The sequence below is a fragment of the Apiospora kogelbergensis genome (assembly GCF_038363985.1).
Source record: "Apiospora kogelbergensis strain CBS 113332 chromosome Unknown utg000008l_segment0_segment0, whole genome shotgun sequence".
Classification (NCBI taxonomy): domain Eukaryota; kingdom Fungi; phylum Ascomycota; class Sordariomycetes; order Amphisphaeriales; family Apiosporaceae; genus Apiospora; species Apiospora kogelbergensis.
Genome location: NW_027117425.1, coordinates 535,420 through 560,872, shown reverse-complemented (window position 1 = coordinate 560,872; position 25,453 = coordinate 535,420). Strand labels below are relative to the sequence as shown.

The following is a 25,453-nucleotide window of genomic DNA, read 5'->3' as shown; positions in this document are numbered from 1 at the left end:
TTGAAAATAAAGACCGGGTTGGGAACATATAAGTCAAGCATCAAATACATCAATCTTAGGATGGCAATTCTCTCCACGGCCTCCTCATATCCCCCCAAACCCCTTTCTTTTACACCACCCAACCTATTGTGTCGAAGCAACCAACCCTATTCACAGATGACCCCATTGCAGTAGCAGGGGTAGGCGCACTCCCTGGGCCCGCTGCAGTAATTGTGCACGGCGCAGAAGTCGTACTGCCTTGACGCCAGGCCATTGGTGGACCCCGCGGCAGCGGCGGCGTCTTGTTCCCGGAGCTGCTTGACCTTGGACGCGAGCTTGGCGGCGGGCACGACGTCGTCGGCCGGGTGCAGCAGCTGGGCATCGGGCACGGCGGCGGGGTCGACGGCGGCGAAGTGGACGCGGTCGGCGGCCAGCTGGGCGGCGTCGTACTGGCCCGCCGCCACGGCGCCCTCGAGCGCCGCCAGGTATGCGTCGAGCTGGGCGCGGCTCAGCCGCGCCGCGTCCACCACCCGTCCCTCGGTCGCGTGGTACGACCGGTACACGCCGTCGCGGTCCACGTGCGAGAAGCCGCGCCCCAGCTCGGCCCGCGCCAGGTCGGGGAAGTTGATGGCGCTCGCAAGCTGGGCGGCTGAGCGTTCTCCCTGGGACGGCGAAGAAGTGGGACGGTCAGAAACGGAAGTTTTCACGTGGTTTCAGTGCCTGCTATGGCAGTGGACGGGTGGACATTGCGGAACTTACCATCACGGAACCTCCTCGAGCGGTGGCAGCCATGGCAATGAAAAAGGTGGCGAGTTTGGTAATGGCGTGCATGTTCTGTCTTGTAGAAAGGTGGTAGGGATGGTTTTGGTGACGTTGCTGCTGTTGTCAGCCCGGTTATTCATCGAAATCGACCGGGTGGTCTGGTAGACCTACTTATACCCTGCGCCGGCAATGCCCATCACGTTTCTGGACTCGACTTGACAACAGTTTCCAAGTGTCACATCTCTATTACAAGATGCCTTACAGACATATCATTATCCTTCCCATTACCCCGCTCTTGGGCTTTTCGATCCGGAAGTCTTGTCAGCTTTCGAAATGGAAGTGATCGAGATCGGTTCCTTGCCACGAAATCACGGCCCGAAACCACGGCTCGTTCTTGGCTTTCGGCGCAATGGTTTCGGCTGCGTCCATCTAACGAGACCTTTCGCTTCTCCTTCCTTACCCCGCAATGAGTTCAGCCTGTTATCTGTACGAATTTAACACGATTGGATAATAATTACGATGGCTACATATACCCCTCAGCTTGACACACCGTTTGAGGGTTTCGATGGTAACCCTCAGTCATCCTGAGCAGTGTTCCTGTATGTTCGCAGTCCAACTGTCTCGCCCGAGATTTCGATTGGCGCAAGAGACAGCTATGCTGTGGCAAATGCCTGCTCGGACCGAACAAGCGGTTAATTGACCTTTATCCTGAGGAACGGTATGATAACGTAGGCATGACGGACAGTTCCCCGATCCCCGATCCACTAGAAAGAGGTGTTGTGAATGCAAGACAACTCTCCCGGCTTGGTTGCGATTGTGTGTCTAGATGGTTCGCAGTGATTCAAGGCTCCAGAACGACAAACACCCTGGACCTGTCTCAACTCGTTTCTCAAGGGAGGAGGCCAAACCATCATACTCAGCGCCTTCTTCACTTTTGCGCTCAGACTCTCATCACTCAGCGTAAAGACGACTTTCGAAATCGAGTGATAAAATGCAATCTTCATTTTGCAGTTTTGAGGCGGAACCGCTTCAGCCACAGCTAATGGCAAGCGTCAAGCGGTACTTTGAAAGCCCGAAAAAGACGCTGCTTCTTGTCACCGTCACCATTTTGGCAACTTGGGGTCTTATTGACATCCTGTCTCGAGTTTCAAATCGAGGACACGACCTCATTTCATCCAATGAACCAAACATCGACATTCCATGCTGGTGTGGTTCGTCTGATGAGGAAGCCGCAGCCTTGGGCTGTATTTACGACCACATCGCTGTGGACTGGCTACCAACTCATTGCCACGACGCTGATTTGGTCGACGAGTTCGACGCATCGGGCCCCGCACCACCGAACGGCACGTGGCCTTACTATCGAGCCACGTCTCACGGGATAATGGGCCCTCAGCTTGCTCTGCTCGACGAAGCTATCACTATAGACAGCCTCGCTCGTGGAGGGGAGGACTACTTCGCCACCGTGGAGTGGCATGTGGCACACTGCCTGTTCACCTGGCGTAAACAGGTCAAATCTCGGCATGAAGAGAGTAATTTAGTAGTAGAGCCGTGGAATGACGATGAGGACCACGTTCGGCACTGCAGCGGATACATCTGGAACGTGATTCGAAACGGACGGTCACTCGACGAGGTGGACACGATCATACCTGGAAAGGCGCGTCATGAGAGGAGATTCACTTCAACCAGCAGTTTTTCTGCTACTCTCAATCGGCCTTGATACCTATTTATAGCTACTACGTTGACCATTCACATCTTAGTATGTTTGTATACATGTTGCCTACCATCTATATATCGTTGAGACTTTTATTGTACGCTCATCAAGTGATTTGGGTTGATATTTTAACGCAGATAATGTTATCATATGTTCTCTTTAACACCGTCCCATCGTTAAGCTATACCTTTTATTGCTATGGTATCAAGTTAGATGGCAAGTATGCACAACCCCGACCTTAACCTATGGACCATAGTCGATACGGTGAATAGCAGAAACCCTCAAAATCTCATCTAGATTCTGAATATCCTATGCAGGCACTAACCGAAGACACAGCTGTCGATAAACCTGGTCTTGGAATTTTCACATAGATAGTTTTTTGTAGATCATTATCCATATTGAGGCTAATACCCGGGTCGAACCTACCGGTTAAATGCTTCGTGCGTACTGTTAATATCCAAGGGGCTGTTATGGCGAAAGGTCGACGTCCCCGTTTAGAGGTGATCGGAATTCCCATTGTCGGTTTTAAAATACGTGACGCTAAGCCCGAATGTACCAAAATGACGGAATCCGTGTATCAGTAGTAATAGACGGATAACTAGGTTTTACCCAGTGAGAAATTTTCTACTCTACCAACCTATTATATAGGCAGGGAAGGTCCATTAAATTAGAACGCCTATGAAGCCCTTGAAACCTTTCTGCGCGTTATCTTAACGACCTATGCGAACACAGGCTGATAGAAGTAGACACTGACTATGGCACCAGGGCAGATGTACACACCACTCTCGAGATCGGAGAGAACCACTTGCGATGAAGGAGATGTGTGCCGTGGGCTGCGCCGTGGCTACGGCGCCACCTTCCTGCAAATGAGTCTGACTGTTTTAGTTTCGGCATTCGTTGGAGCCATGTTGGCAGTCCTGATCCAACGAGAGATCGCCAACTACTCGTCCAAGAAAGGCGCAACTCAGCAGCGGTTAGACGACTTGCTATCTTGTACGTTCCTATACACTCTCTAACAACGGCAAGGCAGCAACAGCCGCGAGTCCCGCAGCCTAACGAACAGCAGTTCCACTGGAGACCCTCAAGTTTGTTCCAGACGAGACATATATATCTTTGTCGACACCAGAGTCAGACAGGGCATGGGAGGGACTTCTGGGCCGTAAGTACAGCAGAAAGGCTCCTGGCTCTTCCATGGGGGCGAAAGATTGACTAACGTGGCGTGTAGCTTCACGGGGCTTCATCTCACTCTCGCAGCCGCAACGGTATGGGCTCGGGCTTGGCCGACCAGTGGAGAATGACCCGGACAAACAAGTCTATGGTGTGACTATGTTCCACCAGATTCATTGTTTGGTATCATGCCTTTGGCTCCACAGAAGTGAACAGTATAGGAGATTAACGCGTTACAGATCATGATCCGCAACACTTATTACGGCCTCTTGAGAGGGCAATACAACGTATCCGCTATCAATCCAGCCAACGGGCAGAACATCCCCCACGAGATCCTGCATAACAATCACTGCTTCGACTTCCTGCAGCAATCAGTTCGTTGCGCGGGGCTCATGCAGATCGAGCTGCCCAACGAAAAAGGCAGAATGATTTTTGACGGGTACGGGAGCGAGCATACATGCAAATCTTGGGTATGTTACAGACCTTGATTTCACCCTAATCAAAGGGGGCATTTCTGACAAGCGTAAATAGGATAGCATTATGACCTTTATGAAAAGGTATCGGAGATTCGATGGATAATTTTGAGTTTCAACCTTCTCAGGCAAGACACAAACACCTTGCAATCATGGGCACAACTGTGGTCAACGATCGTCAGCGGGGATCTGTCAAACTTTTAGCTGGTGAAAGACGAGACAATTCGAATTATCGGATGAGCTTTGAAAAGTGAAGTACGTACCAGCTATGTAGAGAGTTCGTACTAAGAGACCGCATCATTGATTCTGTAATTATCAAATGTTCCGCGCCGACCAAACCTTCACCATCCGAAATATGAATGACGCTGGCGGCCGTTCCGGTTCACATTACTCGCGGACTGTATTACTTGGCAATTGAAGGGGTAGAGCGGCCCTTCCCGTCTACCGTTGGCAGCGTTTCTTTCATATCCAATCTTCGTCTTCTTTCCATCGATACTAGCAATTCCATTTCCAAGCCCCAGCCGCCACGAAGCCACACTGTTCGGCCCGCATCTTGTGTGTGGTAACCGACTGTTTCCAGCCATCTCTATTTACGCGTACTCCCATGGTTGAGCGAGGTTTCTTGGTGCCTCCGTGGTAAGTGATCCTTGAAAGCGGGGTTCATTCTTCTTACACCCTCTGGCATGTCTCCAGACGATTGGAGATGAGGCGCAGCGAAAAGGGGCAAATGGTTCCGCCGAAGAAACCAACATCCACCCACGACTAACGGTGAGAGCCTGGTTTAGGTACCACTATGTGCAGCTATCACCGGCCGATGCGGAACTCTGCAACGTCATCTGGGGCGCCACCTTGTGTTGCGCAGTCTTCGTCGGCGCCACAACGTCTCACCAGACGTGGGTCATTCACGGGAGGAACAAAAAGTTCAACGTGTTTCTTGCCATGGTATGGTTCGAATTCATAAGCGGTGTCATAACGTCGGTCATGGCCTGGATCTTCCTCAAGGGGTTTATTATGCCAAAGTCGGTAATCCATCCTGGACGTGCCACCGCATCTCAATTGTCACGCGAACTAACATGCCCATGTTTTCTCATCAGCTTTTGGCTTTTCTTCCCCATCTGTAAGTTGTCGAGGTGAAACCTTCCTGACGACAGTAATATGTCCTGTACTGACCTCAACAGTATCTATATGGTCTATGCAGGCAAGTGTGGCTGTTCCACTCCCTACTATTCCGAACTGAATGCTTAATATAGCTAACATGGGATGAGGTGTCCCGCTTTAGATGCACTGCATTCTCCAGATTCTCCTCAACCGTGCATCGATTCTCGCCCAAAACAAGCGCCGGACGCGGCAGCTGAAGCTGGCTACGTTTTTCGCCATAATCCTAGTACAAATCAGCGTCTTTTGTGTCTGGATCCCTGCCCAGCTGCAGATTTCGGACCGCTATATCCGGTTTAATGCTGTTTGGTTCCGGGCAGAAATGGCTATTTTTGCTATTATCGACGCGAATCTCAGCGTTTACATTCTTCGGGTCGTGCAAGCGAAGCTTGTCGCTAATGAGCTGGTGAAGTATCGCATCCTTTTCATGTATAACATCTGGAGAGTCTGTATATCTGTGGCCTGCGATGTAAGACGCCTAGGAGCCTTGTCCGCTACTTCTATTTGGAGAGAGTTCTACATTTACTAACACCTCGTGTAGTTGATATTGTTTGGATCTATCTGGCTTCCAAGCCTGATGTATGACACACCAGGCGTTCCTGCTGAGATGCTTATTGCTGACATATATAATATTACTTCTAGCTACTTTCAGGTTCACTCCTTGGTTCATCTCATCAAGCTCTACATCGAGCTTAGTTTAGCCGAGCTCATAGCCAAGATCGTGTGGGCCATCAATCCTACAGACGCAGCATTAAGCTGAAACCGCTTACACTCAATATCAAGCACCTTAATAATGGTGTAGAATGGGTCTGTTAGGGTCGTTTACCAGCCTTAGATTTGTTGAAACACTGTCGACCCAGATTCCAGGCATATAGTCAATGTAGACGGGCGATTTCAGGTCGCCAAGGCCTCCTTTCATACCCAAGCGGTATATCAAGGCCCAAACAAAGTGGCGGATCTTCGGAAGGGCTTTAACCGCCCCTACCGTCTTTCACGAGATCGCACCGTTCAGCACCTTCTCTTTGCGGCTTGTTACCCAACTCGCGAGACTCTCTCTATTAATCATGGGAAATACTCTCAGCTACGACAGGTCCTGTGTCATGGGCACTTATTACTTGTACTTCCCCTTCTTCGCGAGGAAGGTGAAGCTTGGCGCCGGGAGTCTCGAAGCCGCGGACCGCCTGAATGTGCATTGCATGGGTATGGCTGCGCGGGCTGTCTTCGAGCTACCGGTTCACATAGAACTTCTACAATCTCTGGGCGCCCAAGCACCTCCAACGGATCTGTTCTGCCATCGAGTAGACCCCTAACATCGAACAGATCCCGGATGGAACATGGACCTGGTTCTCACAGAAATGTAACTTGACATGTTGAAAACAGAATAGAGCTATGTCATTAAGGGGTATAATCTAATATCTATCATGCACACGTATTACGAATTACTTTGATTACTTGAGTTGCCTCAGCAAGTCTCGGCCGTCGCCTCCCGATCGCGCCTCCCCACTCCAAGTCGTCCTCCCCATACATCCTCCTCCGGCTCCGCAAGCTATCGGCCGACACCGCGGAGCGCGTCTTGGACAGGAAGCTGATGGCCGTCTTGGTCTTGACGAGGTCGAGCTCGGTCTGCTTGAGGATGCCCATCTCCATGTCGTCGGAGCGCATCGTGTTGTTGGTGCGTTCGCGCGACAGGGGGCCGGACTGGTCGCCCATCTGGCGGAAGCCCGGCGACTGCAGCAGGCCCGGCGTCGGTGGCTGCACGGCCACGGCCACCTCCTGGTAGTCGTAGCCGTGGTCCCCGCCGTCGGCGCCGCCGCCGCTCTCGTCCTTGTCGTCCGGCCCCGCGTCCTCCCGGCGCGACGTGATCCGCCGCACGAAGGCGCCGAAGCGGTTCAGGGCCTTCGTGATGTCGACGACGGTGAAGGCCATAATGACAAAGACGGCCGAGATGGCGAGGCCGCAGCCGAAGGTCCAGATGGCGACGTAGCTGCCGTCCAGCTTGTCGAAGGACTCGATGTTGACGCCGAAGTAGGCCGAGATGAAGGACATGGGCAGGAAGATGATGGTGACGATGGTGAAGACCATGACCGTCTGCCCGGAGCGCGCGGCCGAGATGGCCTGCTCGCTGGCGAAGCGCGCCTCGAGCGCGTTGCTGTGCTTCTGCTTGAGGTCCAGCAGGTCCGTCAGCGACTGGTACAGGCGCTCGGCCTGCTCGTCCATGGACTGGATGTCGCGCTTGTGGACCTTGAGGTGGCGCTCCTGCTCGAGGGTGCGCTTGCGGATGTCGGCGGCGTGCCAGCTGTTGACGTTGTTGCGCATCATGCGGCTGCTGGATGCGGCGCTGAGGCTGAGCTCCTCGACGAGGCAGTTCTTGAGGTCGCCCAGCGTCCACAGCTGCGAGTTGAGGATCATGGTCAGGATGTTGAGCTCGTCGCGGATGTCGCGCACCTCGGTCAGCAGCGACGTCTCGGACCCGATGTCGAGCAGGCGGTCGAAGGAGCTCGACTCCTCCGTCGGCGGCTTGTTCTTCTTCTTGTTTTTGCCGCTGCGCAGCTTGGACCGCCGCGACGGCCGCGACCACTGCCGGCTCTGCGACGATGCCTGCTCAAAGTGGTGGAACAGGTGCGTCAGGTCCTCCGTCACGCGGCCCACGGAGCTCTCGAACATGTCGAGGAACTGGTAGTCCTGGTCGTCGGCACGATGGCGCGAGAACATGCCCGAGCAGCGGCCGGACACCAGAATGGCCATGTGGTAGACACTGCGCACGGGCGGTCGAGTCTTGGCGTTCATTTCGGCCACAATGCCGTCCAGCACGCCCAACGGATCCTTCTGGTTCTTCTTCAAGTCGAAGCGCTCGGGGAAACAGGTAATGATGAGGTCCTTGTTCAGAACCAGCACCCACAGCTGGTCCACCATGAACACCTTGCGCTCGTGGCCATGGTCCTCGCAATAGCGGTAAACGACCTGGTCGCGGTCACGCGCCGACGTATCGATACCGCGGTAGAAGAATTGATCGAGTGTCCTCCTCGGGTGGAGCGACGGCTTGTGGTTGAGGTACGCCTCCAACAGCAGCGTGTCGGGCGTCTTGTCGCGAGCGCTGGCCTGGCTGGCCGACGACACGATCTTGATGGCGTCCATCATTTTCTGTCGGCTCTCGTCCGTCTCGTAGTGGAGGTACGGCATGAACATGACGATCTTGCCATCGCCGCCCGGGATGCCCTGGCTAAGCGTCATCTGCGACAGGTTACTGGTGCTACGGCGGATGCCCTTCCAGGGGCTGAGAGTGTCTTCCCCTGCAGCGGGTGGACCTCCTCCGTCGTCATCGCCGGGGTGTTGTGAAGATATGCGCTGGCAGAAGGGTCGCATGTAGTTGGCGTGGGGTAAGGGGCCGCAGTGCTCCTGCTCAAGGGATTTCATGAGGGCCTTGAAGCCCTCGAGGTCGCGACATCCCGATTCAATGAACCAGTTGATCATGAGTGTTTCTACCCAGGCAAGCTAACCAAGAAGTCAGATATGTGAGGTTTTTCATAAGAGGACGTGTAGATTTAAACTTACGTTATTGGCAGGAAGATGTATCCATTTGAACTCGCTCTTGGCGTGTCCTGGAGGTCCATCTGTCCATAGCGGAATCGAAGGCCGACCGTTCTTCTCGTCCCATTTGTAGAGCAAATCGAAAACCGAGGGTTTGGAGATGCGCTGCTTCTCGCCATAGTCCTTAAACTCGACGACGGTAGCGTTGAAAGCTTGGGAGGCATCCTGCATCGACTTCGGCAGGCGGTGGCTGTTGTGGCCCGGAGACAGAAGCTCGACCAGGTCGTCGTGGCCGCGCTCGGCAGCGTAAAGCCAGGCAGCACGACCGAAGGTGTCTTTGATGTTTAGGTCCGCCTCGGGCTGGGACCACAAGAGCTGCGCCGTGTCCTCGAAGCCGTTGAAGGCGGCCCAGTGCAGGGCCGTCATGCCGTTTGACAGGGTGGCATTGATATCGGCGCCAGCCCTGAGAAGGATTTCCACGATGGACGTCAGACCCTTCTGGGCGGCATTGTGCAAGGGTTTCCAACCTCCGTCACTGACCGCGTTCACATCGGCGCCGTGCTGCAACAACAGCCGCAGCATCTCCTCGCGCGGGGTCGTGGGTGCCGGCGCCTGTTCGCCGCTTCCGCCTCTGCGACCATTGCTGCTGTCCACAGTCAAGTGCAACGCCGTGCGGCCACGATTATTGACCGCCGAGACGCTCGCGCCCTTCTCCAGGAGTGTCTTGGCGAAGTCGTAGCTCCAGTTGGTGGCCGCCCACAGAAGCGGCGTCCGGCCGATCTGGTCCTTGGCCTCGAGGTTGGCGCCGTGGTCGGCAAGGATCGACACCGTCTCCATCGACTTGAACTTGGAGTTGGTGGCCATGGCCAGCAGGGGCGTGCGCCCGTCGCGATCGTGGGCGTCGACGCGCGCGCCCTTGGCCAGGAGCAGCGCGGCGATATTGTGGAAGCCGCGCACGCTGGCGGCGAACAGCGGCGTTTGCGACGTGCGCGTCTCGCGCGCCTCCAGGTCCGGGCGGTGCTTCAGCAGCTCCTCGACGACGGCGCGCTGGCCGGCCTGGGCGGCGCGGTAGAGCGGCGGGAACTCGTCGTGGGCGCCGGCGTCGACCTCGGCGCCGTAATGGAGCAGCAGGCGGATGATGTTGAGCTGGTGGCGGGCCGAGGCCTTCTGCAGCGCCTTGCGCAGGGTCGCCTTGTCTTTCGCCTCGGTCCAGGGCTGGTTCTCGGTCAATATCCGGCGCACTCGCTCCTCGTTGCCCCGCGCGCAGGCGGCGGTCAAGTCGCGCTGGTGGTGATCGTCGCGCTGCGTCACCGTGGCGCTCGACTCCTGGGTTGCCGTCGTGGTCTGGCTGCCTCTCCGCGCCGTCGTGGCTTGGCTGCCGCGGCGTGCGGTGGCGACATCGCTTCCTTTGCTGACTTGGCTGCCGAGCCGCGCATGTTTCGTGCCGGTGTTGAGTCTAGCCATTTGCGACGTTCCGTGTAGGTGAATTGCTGGAGAGCTGAGAAGGGTTCATCCTGACTTTCGAGGGGTTGGCGATCTTTTGCAGGTCGGCAGATTCATGCATCCAGCGCAATGTGCATTGTTGACTGTTAATTGAGGACTGCTAGTGGGGTGACGTCTCGTTGCTTGATTGGCATTTGGCGACGGCGACTCCATATTGTTCCTGGATCCCTGCAGGCTGTCTCAATATCACTGGCCTCTCAGGAGCCGGGGCGTGAAATGAAGGACGTCTAGAAACGTCCCTGCGGTGGACTCGAACAAGCAAAAGAACCAGCTTCAACGGTTATGCGGATCTGGAGAGGCGGTTTGGACGGGCAGAAACCCAGCCAATCGATCGATCGTGAATGGGGTCGCCAATAAAGGGGCATAAGGCAACGACAATTCTGCGATTCTAGGCCCCATAGGGCGCCCCGGGCTCAGCATAAGGCATTTTCAATCGTGCCGCTATCTTCAGTTCCCGTACCAGGCTCGTTCGGCGCGTCGCGTCTGCCGCCGCCAAACCACGCGCACGTGCGCGTCAGTCGGGGCCCGAGGCCGACCTCAGTTTTCATCACATAATTCTCAATCAATTAAGAGGACGGCTACCTGTGCGCGGGATGGCTTCCACTAGGTCTCGTTCGCTTTCAATAGAACCCGTGGATAATCCGCGGAATGCAGCCATTCCCACCTTCTAGATTAGTATAGTACTATCCGCTGCGATTGGCTATAAAACGTCACCAGTCACATTTATAATGACTTGCACGATCAAATGCGATACCACAATTCCAGCTGCCACAATCGATGAAGCCCCTGTATCACAGTTCAAACATGCCAGCCACCGAGTTTGTTTGGTTGACCGCACGCGAAACAAGTTCCACCTCCCAACGTCGTATCGATGCTGAGAGGGCAGTATCAGTGCAGAATGAGTGGTTCTCCCGCACCGGGCCAGGTTGCCACACACCCGGGGCCACAGTGGCTAGTGGAGTAGCCTTATTTCAACAGATCGAGGACGCAGCACTTTATCTCATCACGGGGCGATCGGCGTCTATTGAGCAATACCAACAGTGGCAGCGTTCCGACGAGGCCACCAGCATCACCACGTCTTTGGAGTCTCATTTCATACGCGAGAAGACGGTGTCCATTCTCGTCGAGGATGACGGGTCAGCTATCTTCACGTCGACTGAAGTTGTGGCCAATACACCCCTCATGGAAAGCCCTGTAATGAGCGTGGCCCGCTGTACGGTCGCGGCGCCCGACAGGTCTCGGTTCGCGGAGAATTGGGACTCTGTCCGAGGCCTCTTGGAGGCATTTGCCCAGCCACATTCCGTGAAAGGAGTATGGCGGATCAGGGAGGATCAGGGCGAGGATAATACGACAAGCGATGAAGAATTCGTTATGCTCTGCGGTTGGCCTAGCGTGGAACGGCACATGGAATTCTCTACCAGAGAGGAATTCCAGAGGTACTCGACTGCGCTTAAGGAGAGACTTAAGGGGGCGGATATTAAGCATTACCGGCGTGTTCTATAGTTTACTTACGACACACGGTAGTAACATTAAACTAATATCCAATCGCATCGCAAGCGTGGGAGCCAAATTTAATATAATGGCATAACATGAAGGTAGCAAGTTGAATGGTGGTTGTTCCTGTGTACTAGGTATATTGGATCTTCATCGCTTCGGCACTGCGTTCTTGAACACATTCTCAGATACGTGCGCTATGCCGACATCTGGCTTCAGTGGATCGACATGCATTGCGTCCATCAAGGCATCCGTGGTGAATGCCGCTTGCCCCCGCTACACCCTCTCCGAAAAGGAGCCTAATGCATTAAAGGTTTTAGATCCAACCCAAGGCGGGGACGTCCTAAGTGCGTTGTCTATGTGACTGCCAGTCCGTCGAATTCGATACATGTCAGCCGTTACGCCTGGAGGGAGCTGTAGGACAGATTGCCATCGAATACCAAGAGGAGAATTCGCGTCAAGCAATGGACATGGTTGAGCGGCTCGCGTGATGGCAGCTATATCTCGCTGATTGGTGCTACAACGGGTCTTTGAGTGCTCTTTCAACTTTTCCAGGACTGGCCCCGTGCAAGTAGGCTTTTCATTTGTTGCGCCATTCGTGACTATGGACGAGTCATTTGACAGTAATAGCTTTGTCACAGGTACCTTGATAGCAAAACGGAAAGGCCTGGAGCTCCCTGGATATGCAAATACGGGCATATTAGGGCTGTTACGTTAATTGACGAAGCTGCACACGCATCCCTTGAGGAGCAATATTGAGCCAACCTTTTCTGAGTACTTGAGAATTAGAACCCGACACATGCAATCTTAGCACATACCGAGCGTATAGACTCCTGGGCGTTTGTAAGTCCGATGAAACATTTTTTGCATTATTCAAGTATGCCTAAAAGCTAATAATATGTATAAGCGTTGTGTCATAACAATCTTTTTCCAAATCCCCCCATCGAACCTGGTCTGTTTCGTCTGCAAAGGAGTTCGCCACTATCTTCTCCCTCCAATGTTGACTAGCTGATCATCACTCATGGTCAAGGCCCGCCGTCCCATTACATACAGCCCCTGATTGCGCTATTGCAGTATGTGATGGGAGAAAAACACTGCTGCATGGCACCCCAGGCCTGATTGAAGACCCAGTAGCGGTATTGTTGGTTGTTCACAAACTTGTTCAAGATGTAACGCTCTGCAGTCAGGTTGTAGGCGTCGTTGGACCACTCGGGATCCCACGCCAGATGGTGGAACTGCTGGATGGCCTCGGGTGTGCTCAAAGCCTTCTTCAAGCCAGTTGCCTGCTCCAAGGTGAAATCCTTCGAGTGTGCAGCTTGGTGCTCGTCGATGTACTTGAGCATGTCGGCATTTTGAACCTGGCGATGCTGGGCTAGCTTCTCCGCGAAGAATGAGTCCAAAACCTCGGACTTGATTTTCAAGTCGGCGATCTTGGTTGCTAGTGGCAAGATCGAATCGATGAGTGCCAAGTCCTGACGGGCCGCCTGTTGCATGATGTCCCAGAGGGGCTTCTGATTTACTCGAAGTCGATTAGCAGACAATTTTCAACCATGACATGTAGATCATGTCTCAAGAGGCAAAGTGCTTTGGACGGATACTTGCTCTTTGGTGGAACATGTTGAAAAACAACATGACTTCGCCGTTGTCACGGAAGGGGTACCCCATCTTGTGAAAATGGTAGCTGACGGCGGCGGGGTTGTCGAGGGGACGAGGGCTAACGCCAATGGCGTAGAAGGAGTAAGCCCACATGAGGACGAGTTTCAAGAAACTGAGCGACACGGCCCGCTGTGCCTCCGGAGGAAACTCGGACAGACTTCGCAGAAGCGCATTGTGGACGGGCCCGACTAGGTTCTTCTCGACCTCCTTACGTGCGGCGGCCGCCCTAGATCGGAAATCATTCTCTCGTGCGGTCCAGCGGCCCCATTCGCCCGGCTGCCAACGGTCGCTGGGGACGGTCTGGGACGGGGCGCGGATGGAGGCGTTGGCAGCAGCGATTCTGGACTGGGCTGCTTCGCTGGCCGACTGGCCGTTGAAGAAGTCCATCTTGATTTCACCCCAGCGGTCAGACATGATTGGGAAGGGGCTGGTGGAACCTGAACTAGAGGTAATTTAATAGGATTGATCGTTAAGAGGCCCAGTCGAGTTGTCCGAAGGTAAAGATGGTAACAAAAAGCCTGGAATAACGGTGCCCCTGAGGAGTATATATAGGCAACTAGCATGAGAAGCTGAGTTTGCGTACGGTGTGAAGAGCCGGCATAGCATAATCTAGATAGACATTGCTCTATGACGTATTCTTTAGGTATGAGACATCCCGAGCCGAACCTAAATTCTTTCCCGTCCTCACGGAAAGCTAGGGACACGCTTTAGTATGATATTATACTTTGTGCTGCGTACACCTTATTAAAGATTATAATTATATCCCATCAGAATCGTACTCTACACGGGATTTCCACCCCCTGTAATGACCATTCTATATGCACTTTCCTCTCGAGGATTACTTTTCGTCGGGCATAGGTGGGCATGCATGGTTCCACTTCACGGACTGCCAGCTACCTCGCCACAGGATCTTAACACCTATGACGCAGAATGCCGCCGAATGCCCTGACAACCATTACATCAAGAATTACCACCTGAAACGTGAGGTCTCAGATTGTGGTTGGGTATATTCAGTATGCAAGGCTCTTTGAGATCTGCTCGAAAACGGTTTAGTATAACCGACATAGGGGTAAGGGATACTTTTGGGGGTGTCACGTGTCGGTAGCGCACGGGTGGCCGTGGCTTGGCAATAGTCTTGACAGAATACACTAGCGAATACACCAGACTTGAACCAATCTGTACAATCGTACGAAAGCCCATTCAACAGAATGGTCCACTAAAAGCACTGACGTGGCGACGCGATCTCATATTGCCTGAAATCCCCCGGCAAGGGTAGCTGCAGACCTGGCGTGGACATGTTTACTGATATCGTTGCACAAGTTGGCAGATTGTCCTATAGTGTTTCCCCGGAGAAGCCTGGGGGCTGCTATGCTAGGGAGGACAGCGAGGATGACTGTAAAGAACATAATTGTGCCACGGGTACCAGCTCCGAAGGGCTTCTCGCCCCTGACTAGGAGCGCCGTAGCAAGGCGGATATAGCGATAAGGTCCGCTGCTCATATCCACAAAATGTCATCATCTTGGCGTACAAGATGGAGTTCTATCATTTTTCGGGGGCTTCACTTCGGGCTCCTCTCTCGGGCTCCACCTTCGGGAATCTTGGCCGGCCCGGGTCCTAAAAATAGCAGAGGATATAGTGTCTGCTTACTCTCGAGGCCCTGCCAAGATTGACGTGTTGAACGACCCACGGCTCCATCGTCTATAGACATGTTGTAAAAGTGCATATTCCAAGCAATTGAGCCTCACAGTCATGAGGAAGTGCCTATATCCAGTTCACAGTAAGCATCCTATGTAGTGGCAGTAACTTCAGTGAATGCGGATAATCGGATGTGTTGAAGGCGACGCCAAGCTACGGTATCTCGAGGTATAAAAAGCCATAGCACTCAAGTCCAATAACTATCGAAAAGAAACATCCTCATTAACGCCGCAATCCAAAAGTTCAATCTTCTCATCCCACAATTGAACATTATATTCATCACTTTGAACAGTCCACTCCTATCAACATGCAATTCACCACCATAGCCGCTCTCATGAGCCTTGCCGCCACCGGCCTCGCCGCCCCTACTGCCTCCACAGGTGAAGGTATCGCTTCCCTCGGTCTTCGCGACGCTGACATGTCAATGGCTGCCGAGAGAAGCGAGGAGGCTGCAGTAAAACCTGAGACCATAGATGCCATTGACGACGACGACGACGATCCCACTGATAACGATGGCGAATTGCTATCATTCGACGCCACCTCAGTCGCAGACACCACCACCATCGAGAAGCGCAAGTTCAAGGGTGGCTGGTGCGGTCTTCACATTAAGGACGTATATGGAGACTACCACCAAGCCGACGTCACCGTCTTTGACGCCGAGGGTAACACTATCCGTACCCGTCACAAGAAGACCGATAAGAGCAAGAAACTCAACTTCAAGTTCGACAAGGGTCTGCCGGGCAAGGCTTCCCTCCACGTCCAAGTTGGAGGTGTCGGTGGGGACATTGTGAGTTATGTTTCCTGTTGCTGCACGAAGCTTCGTTCTTGCCCATATCTTTTTTCTTTTTCTTCTTTTTCCTTCTATTGTACGAGTCAGTGACGCTATACTGTATCTATTCTTTACTGACAACTTTCGGGGAAAACCAGGCTCGCATCCAGTACAAGGACCAGGATTTCAAGACCGGCGTGGCGAACACCCAGAACGCCAACTGCAAGGTTGGCAAGGCGGACCAGCCCTGGATCTACAAGAGCCGCTTTGTCACCAACTTGGACTGTGGCTTCTCCTGCTAGATTCGCCGTGTCGAAAGGTACGAGTGTCGGGGGAGAGGGACAACGAGGCGCGGCAACATAACGGACGATGGGGAGGTGGCCATGGGTGGCTTTCGAAATACTTATACTTCATGATTCTTTCCTTGAAATAATCAACTGTACATACTTTGCTCTAGTGGCACATTTACATACATACACATCGACAACGACTTTCACTCACTGCCCATTTCTGCAACGTGGTTCTACTAGCAAAATAACACTATTATGGGCGGGCGATTAATACTGAATGACATTCATTATGAGTACACCGGCGCTCTCGGAGGTCTCCAAACGGCATGAATGGGTCAAGTTTCGAACTACCAGAGTTGACATCTGTAACTTCTGGCAGCTGATCACGAGCTGCGACATGCACACAACCCTGGAATATATTATACTTGTTTGTTGTCATGATATTTCTAGCACATTGCTTATGTAAAGACCCCATGTTTATCCATCACCTACGGAGAAACTCGTTGCTCATCATTCTCACCCTTTCCAGCGGAGTACGCTGTGGTGCGCCCTGAGGTCTTTGTTGTTGCCTACCCCAATCGCTATATGGGTTTTGTCCGATCGGGGAAAAAGTTGGCTGTTGGTGTTGCTGATACGGCGGTTGTTGTTGTGGCGATGGCCCTGAGCCCTGGGAATATCTACTTCCTATAACACCGGAATAACGGTTGTTTCCACTGGCCGCATTTTGGTTATTGCCATAGTAACCGCTACCTTGAGTGGTGTATTCCGCAGGCTTGGGTGCAACCAGTGGTGCGCCTGATGACGTGGGCTGACCGGGGAAGTATGATGACGACGACGGCATTGGCGGCAAGTTACCGGGATTGTATGCCACGAATGGCTGGGATGATGGCGGTGACTGTTGAGGCCCCTGTGAGTACGGTCTAGCTGGCAGTCTGGGAGAAAGCGACGGCGGAGTGGCTGGCGTGCTCTGACTTGACGGGGGTATGTAACCCTCATGCGAGGTTGGTGCCGGCTTCCGTCTAATCGGTGCCGCCGAAGGGCTAGAAACCCTCGCCGGCACGGCGGCAGGGCGCTGGGCTATCACTGGCAGCGCATCGCCCCTGCTGTTACCGGGAAATGCAGGTGTCTGTTTTGAGGCATCACCAGGCCACTGCTGCCATCCGGGCCCGGCTTGTGAGCTGAAATGAGGTCGCTGGGTGGCATCAGAGTGTACAACGTTGTCATGGTGGTTAGCGGCCTGCCCTGTAAAGAACCTATCGTACGCCGAGACCTGTGTACGGGATGTCGAGTTGAGCTCTTCGGAGATCTGTTGAGGCACGCCGTATTGACTGTTTCGTGCAGGCGGAGTGGATCCTACCTGGGTATTGGAGCTATACAAGGCGTCGTTCGTTGATGGGCGCCCGTGTTCGCGGACCTCTTCGCCGCCTTGCCTGGATTTGTCGTTCTCTGAGCCACTTGCAGGATCGTCATCACCGCCGTAATCCAGTCCCTGCTTACTCGCCTCCACACTGCGCACCACACCCGTCACCGCCATGTTCCCCCCTGCATAGCCTCCCTGAGCGCCGTGAACAGCGCCGAAGTGCGGTCCACCAGCAGCTCCACGCAGTACTCTTCCTCGGCCTCGAACGCGATCTGGAGCGCGTTCTTCCCCTCGTCGTTGACGCACAAGATATCGGCGCCGCGCTCGAGCAGCACCTGGGCGATGGCGCCGCAGTCCTCCTCGGCGCACGCGACCATCAGCGGCGTGTTGCCCGCGCCGTCGGCGAGGTTGATGTCGGCGCCCGCGTCGAGCAGCATGCGCACCGCGTCCACGTTGTAGCACGCGGCCGCGTTGGTCAGCGGCGTCGACGCGTCCGCCCCGCCCCGGATGTCCAGCGCCGCGCCCGCCCGCACGAGCCGCTGCAGGATCTCGTCCTCGACGTGCTTGGTCGCCGCGATGACGGGCGGGCCCTCGTCGCCGCCGCCGCCGTTCGGGTCCGCCCCGTGCGCCAGCAGGAGTTCCACGATCCCCAGCTCGCCGGCCTCGCAGGCGGCTTGCAGGGCTGTCCCCGCGGGGAAGTTCTCGTTTTTGGTGAAGGCGTTGACGTCGGCGCCCTCTTGCTTCAGGAACCGGACCACAATGTCTTTATGCCCTTTTGCTGCCGCCGCCTGCAAAGCCCAGCCTGCAGGATCGTTCACACCGGCGCCGGCCTCTAGAAGCATGTCGATTATGTCCTCAGTTCCATCATGAGCGGAGGCCGTCAGTGCATTTCCATATCTACGTTATCAGTAGTCAGTGTCTGAGGGTATGGTAATATGATGCAGGCGGGGGATAGGGACTTACTCCGGCCCCGTAGCGTTGGGGCTTGCCCTGTATGGCTCGGCCAATAGTATCTCGACGGTAGAGGTCTTCTCGCAGTCTGTCGCAACATAAAGTGCCCGGTCCACCGTCTCGCGTCGTATGGTTCCCTTAGAAAAGTCCCACGCCACACGAAGCAGGTCGTCTTTGTCATCGTTAACTCCGGCCGCACTGACGAAGAGGCTGTTACAATCGAGGCCTGGTCGCAGTTCGATCAGCACCTTCACGATGTCCCAATTCCGCTTTTCAGACGCAGCATCCAGAGCACGCTGAAAGTATACATCATCGTGCTCGAATTCCAGGAGCTTGTTGAAGACTTCCGTGCGCTTAGCTTCAGCGGACTTGACGAGCGCTTTGCTATACTCCTCGGCGGGGAGTCTATCGGCATACTTGTCAATGAGGTATTCGAACATGGAAGGGTTCGAAAGCAGGGCTGCCAGAGCCAAGGGAGAGTCGAAGTTGCCTTCCATGACCAAAGGCACGCCTTGGTTCACGATTAGCTCAACGGCCTTCTGGTTGCCCGATGAGATGGCGGCGTTCACTACAGGGCCCTCTTCGTCTGAGGCACCAATTGGGTCAGCTCCTCGACGCAGGAGTATCTCCATTGCCTCAATATGGCCACTATAAGCAGCCATGTGCAGGGGAGTGCCGTCACCATCGATGCCGTCGTTGACTGGTGCGTTGTGATTCAGTAGCTCTTGGATGATTTTGGTCCGTCCAAATTCAGCAGCTAAATGCAGCTGAAACAAAGTCAGCTTTTGCCGGATTGTCTGGTGAGTCGAGCTTGGGTGGTTGTAACTTACCGGTGTGTTGTTCAGCTCATCCCGTTCTACGACCTCGTCTTTGTGGCCATTGCGAATCAGCACCGCCAACAGATCCTGAAACCCGACCGAGGATACGACATGCAGTGCAGTCCATTGCTTAACATAAAAAGTTGTCCAAAATGTCAGTTAGGCGACTGAATTCAATCAGCCATCGACGGCGGATACGCGATCCAGGTTCCCAGAAGTCTTCCTCGGCACTGAGGTCCTCAGCAATCTCGAACGTAGCCTTCGAAGCATGACGTAGCCAGTGCTTTACCATGTACTCCTCTGCGAGACCATAGACTTTGTCCACTTCCGGGTCATCGTCACTCGCATCAGACTGAGATTCACCATCCCAATCTTCATTGTCGTCGCTCTCGTTGCTATCACTCTCGTTGTCACTGTCGTCGTCACTGTCGTCTCCCGCCTCATCCTCTTCGGATTCGTCATCGAGGTCGATCTCAACATCAAAAGCCTCCTTAATGCGTTCAAAGCACCGCAGCGCAATTACACCATGCTGCCACTTGATCTCCTGTGCTGACATATCCAGTAGGTCTTTAGCGTTCTCCAGGAGATGGGACTTGACCACGGAGTTAATAAAAGAGACTTTTCCGTGCTGTACAGAAAGTAGCGGCTTGCATATCTCGATAAGGCGATGCAGATCCTTCTTGTCTTCTTCGCTCGTACCTAGTCCCGCTAGGATTCCAAGTTCCTGTTCGGTGGGGCTTTCATAAGTAAGTATCAATGTTCTGAGTATCTCCGTAATTGTGTCGTGGTCTCCGCTGTTGGCCTTGAAGACCTGATACCAGGCTTGGTTGAGAAGGATTCGGAGGTCTTGCGGTAGTGTCTCTATAACACGGCGGACTTTGAGGTCATTGACGTGGGGGTCGAGCTCAACAAGCTGCACGTAAGATATGTCGATCCACTGAGTATTCTGCGCGCGCTTCCCGAGCACACTGCCGACAAAGTACGCAAGCGCTTTGCTGTAGTTCTTCTTCTTCACCAGAGCCTCGACCTTGCTCTTGGCAGCCTCTTTCAAGTTTATCTGGACTTGATTCTTGTACTTCGGGTCCTGGAGATCGACGAGCCGAACACCGTCAACCGCCAAGGCTTCGCCAACGTGATGAACATCTCTGCTTGTAATGAACCATCTCGTGAGAACTCGTCGCGACCCCATCTCGTGCACTATATTTTGAATCAGCTACCTCATTCAACCAACGGTCATTGCCAGTCGGCGGAACTCTTACTGTCGCGAAGCTCAGCGTTGATAAACTTCATGAGTTTGTCAGTGGAAGTCGAGGTCTCCGGCAGCACATGGAGATTGTTCAAGACGAAAATCACCTTGCTTCCAACAAAGGCGTCTGTCAACATATCCTGCAGGGCTTGCCAGAGATTTTCGATGGTTATTTGCGCCTGTGATGTGTCGCCTTTCGCCTTCTTGATGAACAGCCGAGCATATGGTGCCAAGGACTCTTGTTGTTTGATGAGCTGCCTAATGAGACTTTGGAGGATATCTTCAGCGGTACAAAAGTACTGGGATTGTTCGCAGAAGAAGTAAGCAATCCGCACGGGATTTTGCTTCCGTGCGACCGCCTCTCTCTGTTCATAGTGGGTGATGACGGCCATCGACGCGCTGGTTTTGCCTCTGCCTTCGTGTGCTCGAACCCACAAGCAATCACCCGGCTTAGTGGTACTGGAGCCATCTTTAGGGCTGTCTTCAGCTAACCAGGCAATGTACTCGGGCTCCTCGGTAATCCATGGAGAGGGTGCGAAGGTGCCGGTTGCTGCTTTGCGTCTGGCTGGAGTGTAGCTTCCACCGAGAGCATCGTCGATCCCGTTGATCATGTCGCGGTCGATGCCACTCACCGAGTTCATTCGCCCCTTGACAGTGTATTCGGCCGCGTTGACCAGGTCCTTGATCTCATGACGGACCATTTTAAAGGGAGAATCCTGCGCTGAGCTGAACTTGACGAGACCACGATGGTTGGCATTGAGCCCGAAATTGTCATATCCCTCAAGCGTGGCCGATTCTCGTGTGACAAACATAGCCAGTTTCTCCGGCAGAGGTATTGTCGGCCAAGCACTTGGCGCCTTCATCAAACCCGAGAGTGTAGTCTCATGCTGCTCCCAGAAACAGGTTATCGCAATGTTTGGGCTGACCTGTCTTACTCGGTTGGTAAATTGGTCGACAAGCTCTCGTATTTGAGAGTTACCAGGCTCCACTGTGGTTTGTTAATGCGAGGATCTGAATCGAGGATTCATGATGCAACTTGAAATTTACAGTGAGGGCTGCGTAACGCTGTGTGCAGGGGAAACTCACTGAACTCAAGTAACTTAGTAGGTACTGTCTGGCCAAAGCTTTCCCCAAACGAGGAGACCATGCTTCCAACCACAGCAGCTTCGGAGCCTTTGAATGGTGTACCAAAGAAAACGGTGGAGGTGATGGCCTCAAACAAGACCGGGAACCTCTTGCGGTGGAAGTCTGCGAGGACGACGGCCTTCGCGATTATGAGACCCCCCATGCTGTGGCCAATAAACACAATTGGCCTTCGCTCTGATTCCTACTCGCGATATACTTGGTCAAACCCCTGATAGATTCGATGTAGAAATAGAAAAGTGCGGCTCACCTTGTCTCGGTTGGCATCTATCCCCTTTAGGAGACCCATGGCGAGGTTATCCATGAACTGCTTGACTTTGAAAGTGCCTTTCCATTCTGATTCGAACATGTACAGCAGAATCCGAGACTTCGGGAAGTCTTTGGCAAGACTATCCGTGGGCCAGTTGAAGTTCTTGTCGCCCCAGCATTCTTCAGGGTTTGTGGCCAGGCCTGGCACAAGGACGATGCTGGTCCATGGTCAGAGACGGCTGCCATGTAGGGCTCATGACTGTAAGATATCGACTCACTCGACCTCCGGCACGTAGGTATCCTTTTCCGGGTACAGCTGCTTGATCCCTTGGTCCCGAACGTTGCTGTCTTTCTTCTGCCTCCGGACAGTGCCCTTGCGTTTGAGATCCGACATGGCGGCAGTGGCATGGGTGCACTGCTGCGTTTTGCTCGGTAGATAATATGGCTTGAGGTTCTTGAAGAAGCGTCGCGAAGAAACTCAGAAGTTGAAGGCCGAAAGGTCGAGCTGTGGTCATATTTCGTTGGGTTGGCCACCATTCTTGCCCGCACGAGCAGGGGTTGTGAGATTACTGGAAGCCCCATATTGTGCGGCTGAATCACCCGGCCGTAAGCACTTGAGCAAATGAGGTTAGCCAAACGTTCGACGGTCGTAATCGTGGCCAATCACATAACGTGCATTTGGGCTCCATGCAAGGTATAGCACAAGGTCAGCTGAGTCAGATCTGAATGGGGTAAGGGGGGAGTTGTGCTAGTCTCGCGGACCGCCATGGAAGATGCTATTTTGGGGTTTTCAGTCGCGGCCCGAGCCCCTTGCCGCTCCGCCTTACGTTGGATACCTAACAAGCTTTTTCTTTCCATCAGATTGATTCCATTGAATCCTAACTCGAAGATCACGTCCAGTATAGTCAGTCAGTCATGGAAAGCATGTCGTCTTTGCCTTTTACGACGCGAGCGCTCGGTCCAAGCGCTCCGTCGTCACGCACAGCCATGGACCTTGCCCACTTGCTCCCAGCGTCCCATCGCACCAAACACGACCACATCGCGCCGCCCCAGGTCAACGACGCCGGCGGCTTCTTCGCGCGCGAGCTGAGCGTCGACCGTCTTGATGCTGTGCGCGACTGGCTTTGGGTATGCGGACGCCCAATGCCCCCGCGGCCGTTGCACCACCAAGTCCTCATCGGGCGCGACGTCACCATCACCGAGAACCCAGAGCTGCACCTCGTGTGGCACAAAAGTCGCATCTTCCTCAAACCGCTGCCAGCGTGGCTGCTTGAGCCCGACGTCTGGGCTCGTTACCTTCTGCCCGCTTCGACATCGACTTCTTCCCCTGCTGCTTCTGCATCTCAAGATACTATCACGGCCAACAGCGACGGGGATCTCGCCGCGTGCGCCCGTGGCTTCTTGTTCTCATACACCGCGCTCCTCGCGTACGAGAGTGACTTCCGCATCGCCGTCGACAAGGGACTGGTACCGGACTCTGTCACGTGGGACGCGTGGCGGCAGCTGGCGAGGGAGTACCTGGAGGGCCACTGCTACGCGTCCGTCAACCCGCGGTACTGGTACGGCGAGCTGCGGCTGAGCCGGCTGAACAAGGTGTACCGGTTCGCGCGGGGGTTCGTGCTGCGCGGCTACTCCAAGGTGGACGCGCACACCGTCTACGTGGACCTGCTGCGCGACAACTTCGGCGTGCTGGCCGCCGTCCTGGGCTACGTGGTCATCGTGCTGTCGGCGATGCAGGTCGGCCTCGGCGTCGAGCGGCTCCAGGCGGACAGCGCGTTCCAGAGCGCCAGCTACGGCTTCACCGTCTTCTCCATCCTGGCGCCCCTGGTGGCCGGCGCCAGCATCGTGGGCGGGGTGCTGGCTATGGTGGTGAGCAACTGGCTGGTGACCAAGGACTACGAGCGCAAGAGGTTCCGCGAGATGGGGGTTGAGCCGTATTGGCGGAACAGGCCGGACACGAAGATGGCGACGGCGCCCGTCAAGGGATATGACACAGTCGTCTCGGTTGATGAAGCAGGCGTTTGAAACACAATGATACGAGATTGATATTTTCACGCAAATGCGATTTTCGGTTTATGGTCGTTCGGATGGGTGTTGCAAGTTGAGTTGTGCGATGCAACGCACCACAGAACATTTGACTGATGTCCCGCCCCTGCATATATGTTCTCCGTATTCCAGAATGGCCACGTTGACAATTGGCCAAACTTCCTCCTGAATTGCCGTGTAAGTTTGTGCCTTTTGATCGAAAAGCAATGCCGATGGTCATCCGGAATGGCCGCCATCGTGGTCGGCTCCGTGCCAGCTCACAAAAGCAGGTCAGCCAAGCATTTCCCCAGTACAATGCCTGCTACATTGCTATCGACGGTCGAGTCTCGGTTCATCCACTCAACATCTTGAGGCACCTCGACGAGGCTGGCACCGTGGAACCCAGATACGGGAATGATGTAGGTTCTACCCAGTTAGAAAGCTGCGCAGTGAAAGGGGTTCAGAGAAGATGCTCACTTGGAGGGTAGCCCGTCAAGATCTCGGAAGCGCACAGCAAGAGGGCTAAACGCTGCCTCAGACCACTCCATCTGGTCTCTGTACTAGCAGTTAGAACATATCGGTTGTTCAGAAGAGAGTTCGCACATCTTGTTGACCAAAATTAGCAGTCGATCCTTCGGTCGAACGCTTCCGTTCGACAAGGACGATACTAGCTCTTTCCTAGATGCTTCTCCTCCATCTAGGGCGTTTGCATCAACCACCCAGAGGAGGATATCCGGTTCTTTGCTTGCTAGACCAGCCCAAGTCAGCACCTCGAGGTTACCATAAGCTTATTACTATAAGAGAGCCGCACCTTCTACAATGTAGTAGGCATAGGGCGACAAGTCCACGGCGAGCTCTATGCTATTCTGCTCTGCGAAGGGTTGGATCTGGTCTAAACGTCTGATGCCGTTCCTTTCGAGCTTTTCCACAATAAGCATGTTCGGGCCCGTCTGGAATAGCGAGCATGACGGTTGTTTAGCGCGGCTTCAAAATCATAAAGAGTCAAATCTCACCTTCCATATAAAGTTTCCGATCAGAGTCTTCTTCCCCGAACCAACGGCGCCGAGGAACGTCAGGGTCTTTCTTGGAACCATCATGGAAACTGAGCAGCTTTGTTGTGATTATTGATGAGTACATTGCATGAGTAATGAGGCCTGATCAATAGCCTGTCCCAAGCGGGAGAGCGGCACATTCTCGGCATCAGGGTCTGAGCCCAACAACCAACCTCCAACAACTGCTGTTCGTGGGCCAAGCTGTCAGGGGCGGCGGCTCGGCCCCCGATAGGCTGACAGGTCCCATTGCTCTCCTAAAACGGTTAGGCCTCTCGGTTCTCGGCGCCAGGCGCTGCCGAGGAGGTGATGACACATAGAATGGACGACTGACAGGCCCGGATGGGCTTCGGAGAGGAGGCTACGACCCGCGCGTCGGCCCTGAACCTTTTCGTCCACTGGCCGTACCGCAGCGGCATCTCCAGCCGCC

At 54.2% G+C, this 25,453-nt stretch overlaps 11 protein-coding genes across 11 annotated transcripts; 5 read left to right on the top strand and 6 right to left on the bottom strand.

The window, feature by feature from the left end:
• Positions 1 to 146: 146 nt before the first annotated feature.
• PG998_012116 (uncharacterized protein) lies at positions 147 to 810 on the bottom strand (the record flags this gene model as incomplete). The annotated part of the gene is made up of 2 exons (XM_066878932.1): positions 147 to 641; positions 739 to 810. 2 exons carry the CDS (start codon positions 808 to 810, stop codon positions 147 to 149), a joined length of 567 nt encoding a protein of 188 aa, XP_066725316.1.
• Positions 811 to 1,783: 973 nt separating this feature from the next.
• PG998_012115 (uncharacterized protein) lies at positions 1,784 to 2,458 on the top strand (the record flags this gene model as incomplete). Its single annotated transcript, XM_066878931.1, has 1 exon — positions 1,784 to 2,458. The coding sequence occupies one exon, from the start codon at positions 1,784 to 1,786 to the stop codon at positions 2,456 to 2,458; it is 675 nt and encodes a 224-aa protein (XP_066725315.1).
• A 2,238-nt stretch (positions 2,459 to 4,696) lies between these two features.
• On the top strand, positions 4,697 to 6,007 carry PG998_012114 (uncharacterized protein; the record flags this gene model as incomplete). The annotated part of the gene is made up of 4 exons (XM_066878930.1): positions 4,697 to 4,728; positions 4,878 to 5,115; positions 5,390 to 5,716; positions 5,900 to 6,007. The coding sequence occupies 4 exons, from the start codon at positions 4,697 to 4,699 to the stop codon at positions 6,005 to 6,007; spliced, it is 705 nt and encodes a 234-aa protein (XP_066725314.1).
• Positions 6,008 to 6,666: 659 nt separating this feature from the next.
• Positions 6,667 to 10,239, bottom strand: PG998_012113 (ankyrin repeat protein; the record flags this gene model as incomplete). Its single annotated transcript, XM_066878929.1, has 2 exons — positions 6,667 to 8,739; positions 8,800 to 10,239. 2 exons carry the CDS (start codon positions 10,237 to 10,239, stop codon positions 6,667 to 6,669), a joined length of 3,513 nt encoding a protein of 1,170 aa, XP_066725313.1.
• Positions 10,240 to 11,082: 843 nt separating this feature from the next.
• On the top strand, positions 11,083 to 11,781 carry PG998_012112 (n-acetyltransferase 9 protein; the record flags this gene model as incomplete). The annotated part of the gene is made up of 1 exon (XM_066878928.1): positions 11,083 to 11,781. The coding sequence occupies one exon, from the start codon at positions 11,083 to 11,085 to the stop codon at positions 11,779 to 11,781; it is 699 nt and encodes a 232-aa protein (XP_066725312.1).
• Positions 11,782 to 12,815: 1,034 nt separating this feature from the next.
• PG998_012111 (uncharacterized protein) lies at positions 12,816 to 13,265 on the bottom strand (the record flags this gene model as incomplete). Its single annotated transcript, XM_066878927.1, has 1 exon — positions 12,816 to 13,265. One exon carries the CDS (start codon positions 13,263 to 13,265, stop codon positions 12,816 to 12,818), a length of 450 nt encoding a protein of 149 aa, XP_066725311.1.
• Positions 13,266 to 13,341: 76 nt separating this feature from the next.
• PG998_012110 (uncharacterized protein) lies at positions 13,342 to 13,842 on the bottom strand (the record flags this gene model as incomplete). The annotated part of the gene is made up of 1 exon (XM_066878926.1): positions 13,342 to 13,842. The coding sequence occupies one exon, from the start codon at positions 13,840 to 13,842 to the stop codon at positions 13,342 to 13,344; it is 501 nt and encodes a 166-aa protein (XP_066725310.1).
• Positions 13,843 to 15,430: 1,588 nt separating this feature from the next.
• PG998_012109 (uncharacterized protein) lies at positions 15,431 to 16,194 on the top strand (the record flags this gene model as incomplete). Its single annotated transcript, XM_066878925.1, has 2 exons — positions 15,431 to 15,910; positions 16,051 to 16,194. The coding sequence occupies 2 exons, from the start codon at positions 15,431 to 15,433 to the stop codon at positions 16,192 to 16,194; spliced, it is 624 nt and encodes a 207-aa protein (XP_066725309.1).
• A 1,512-nt stretch (positions 16,195 to 17,706) lies between these two features.
• On the bottom strand, positions 17,707 to 22,343 carry PG998_012108 (uncharacterized protein; the record flags this gene model as incomplete). The annotated part of the gene is made up of 8 exons (XM_066878924.1): positions 17,707 to 18,439; positions 18,506 to 19,260; positions 19,324 to 19,361; positions 19,510 to 20,508; positions 20,571 to 21,545; positions 21,644 to 21,884; positions 21,951 to 22,167; positions 22,228 to 22,343. 8 exons carry the CDS (start codon positions 22,341 to 22,343, stop codon positions 17,707 to 17,709), a joined length of 4,074 nt encoding a protein of 1,357 aa, XP_066725308.1.
• Positions 22,344 to 22,936: 593 nt separating this feature from the next.
• PG998_012107 (uncharacterized protein) lies at positions 22,937 to 23,974 on the top strand (the record flags this gene model as incomplete). Its single annotated transcript, XM_066878923.1, has 1 exon — positions 22,937 to 23,974. One exon carries the CDS (start codon positions 22,937 to 22,939, stop codon positions 23,972 to 23,974), a length of 1,038 nt encoding a protein of 345 aa, XP_066725307.1.
• A 278-nt stretch (positions 23,975 to 24,252) lies between these two features.
• Positions 24,253 to 25,068, bottom strand: PG998_012106 (uncharacterized protein; the record flags this gene model as incomplete). Its single annotated transcript, XM_066878922.1, has 5 exons — positions 24,253 to 24,400; positions 24,452 to 24,529; positions 24,578 to 24,722; positions 24,786 to 24,924; positions 24,988 to 25,068. The coding sequence occupies 5 exons, from the start codon at positions 25,066 to 25,068 to the stop codon at positions 24,253 to 24,255; spliced, it is 591 nt and encodes a 196-aa protein (XP_066725306.1).
• Between the last annotated feature and the right edge of the window lie 385 nt (positions 25,069 to 25,453).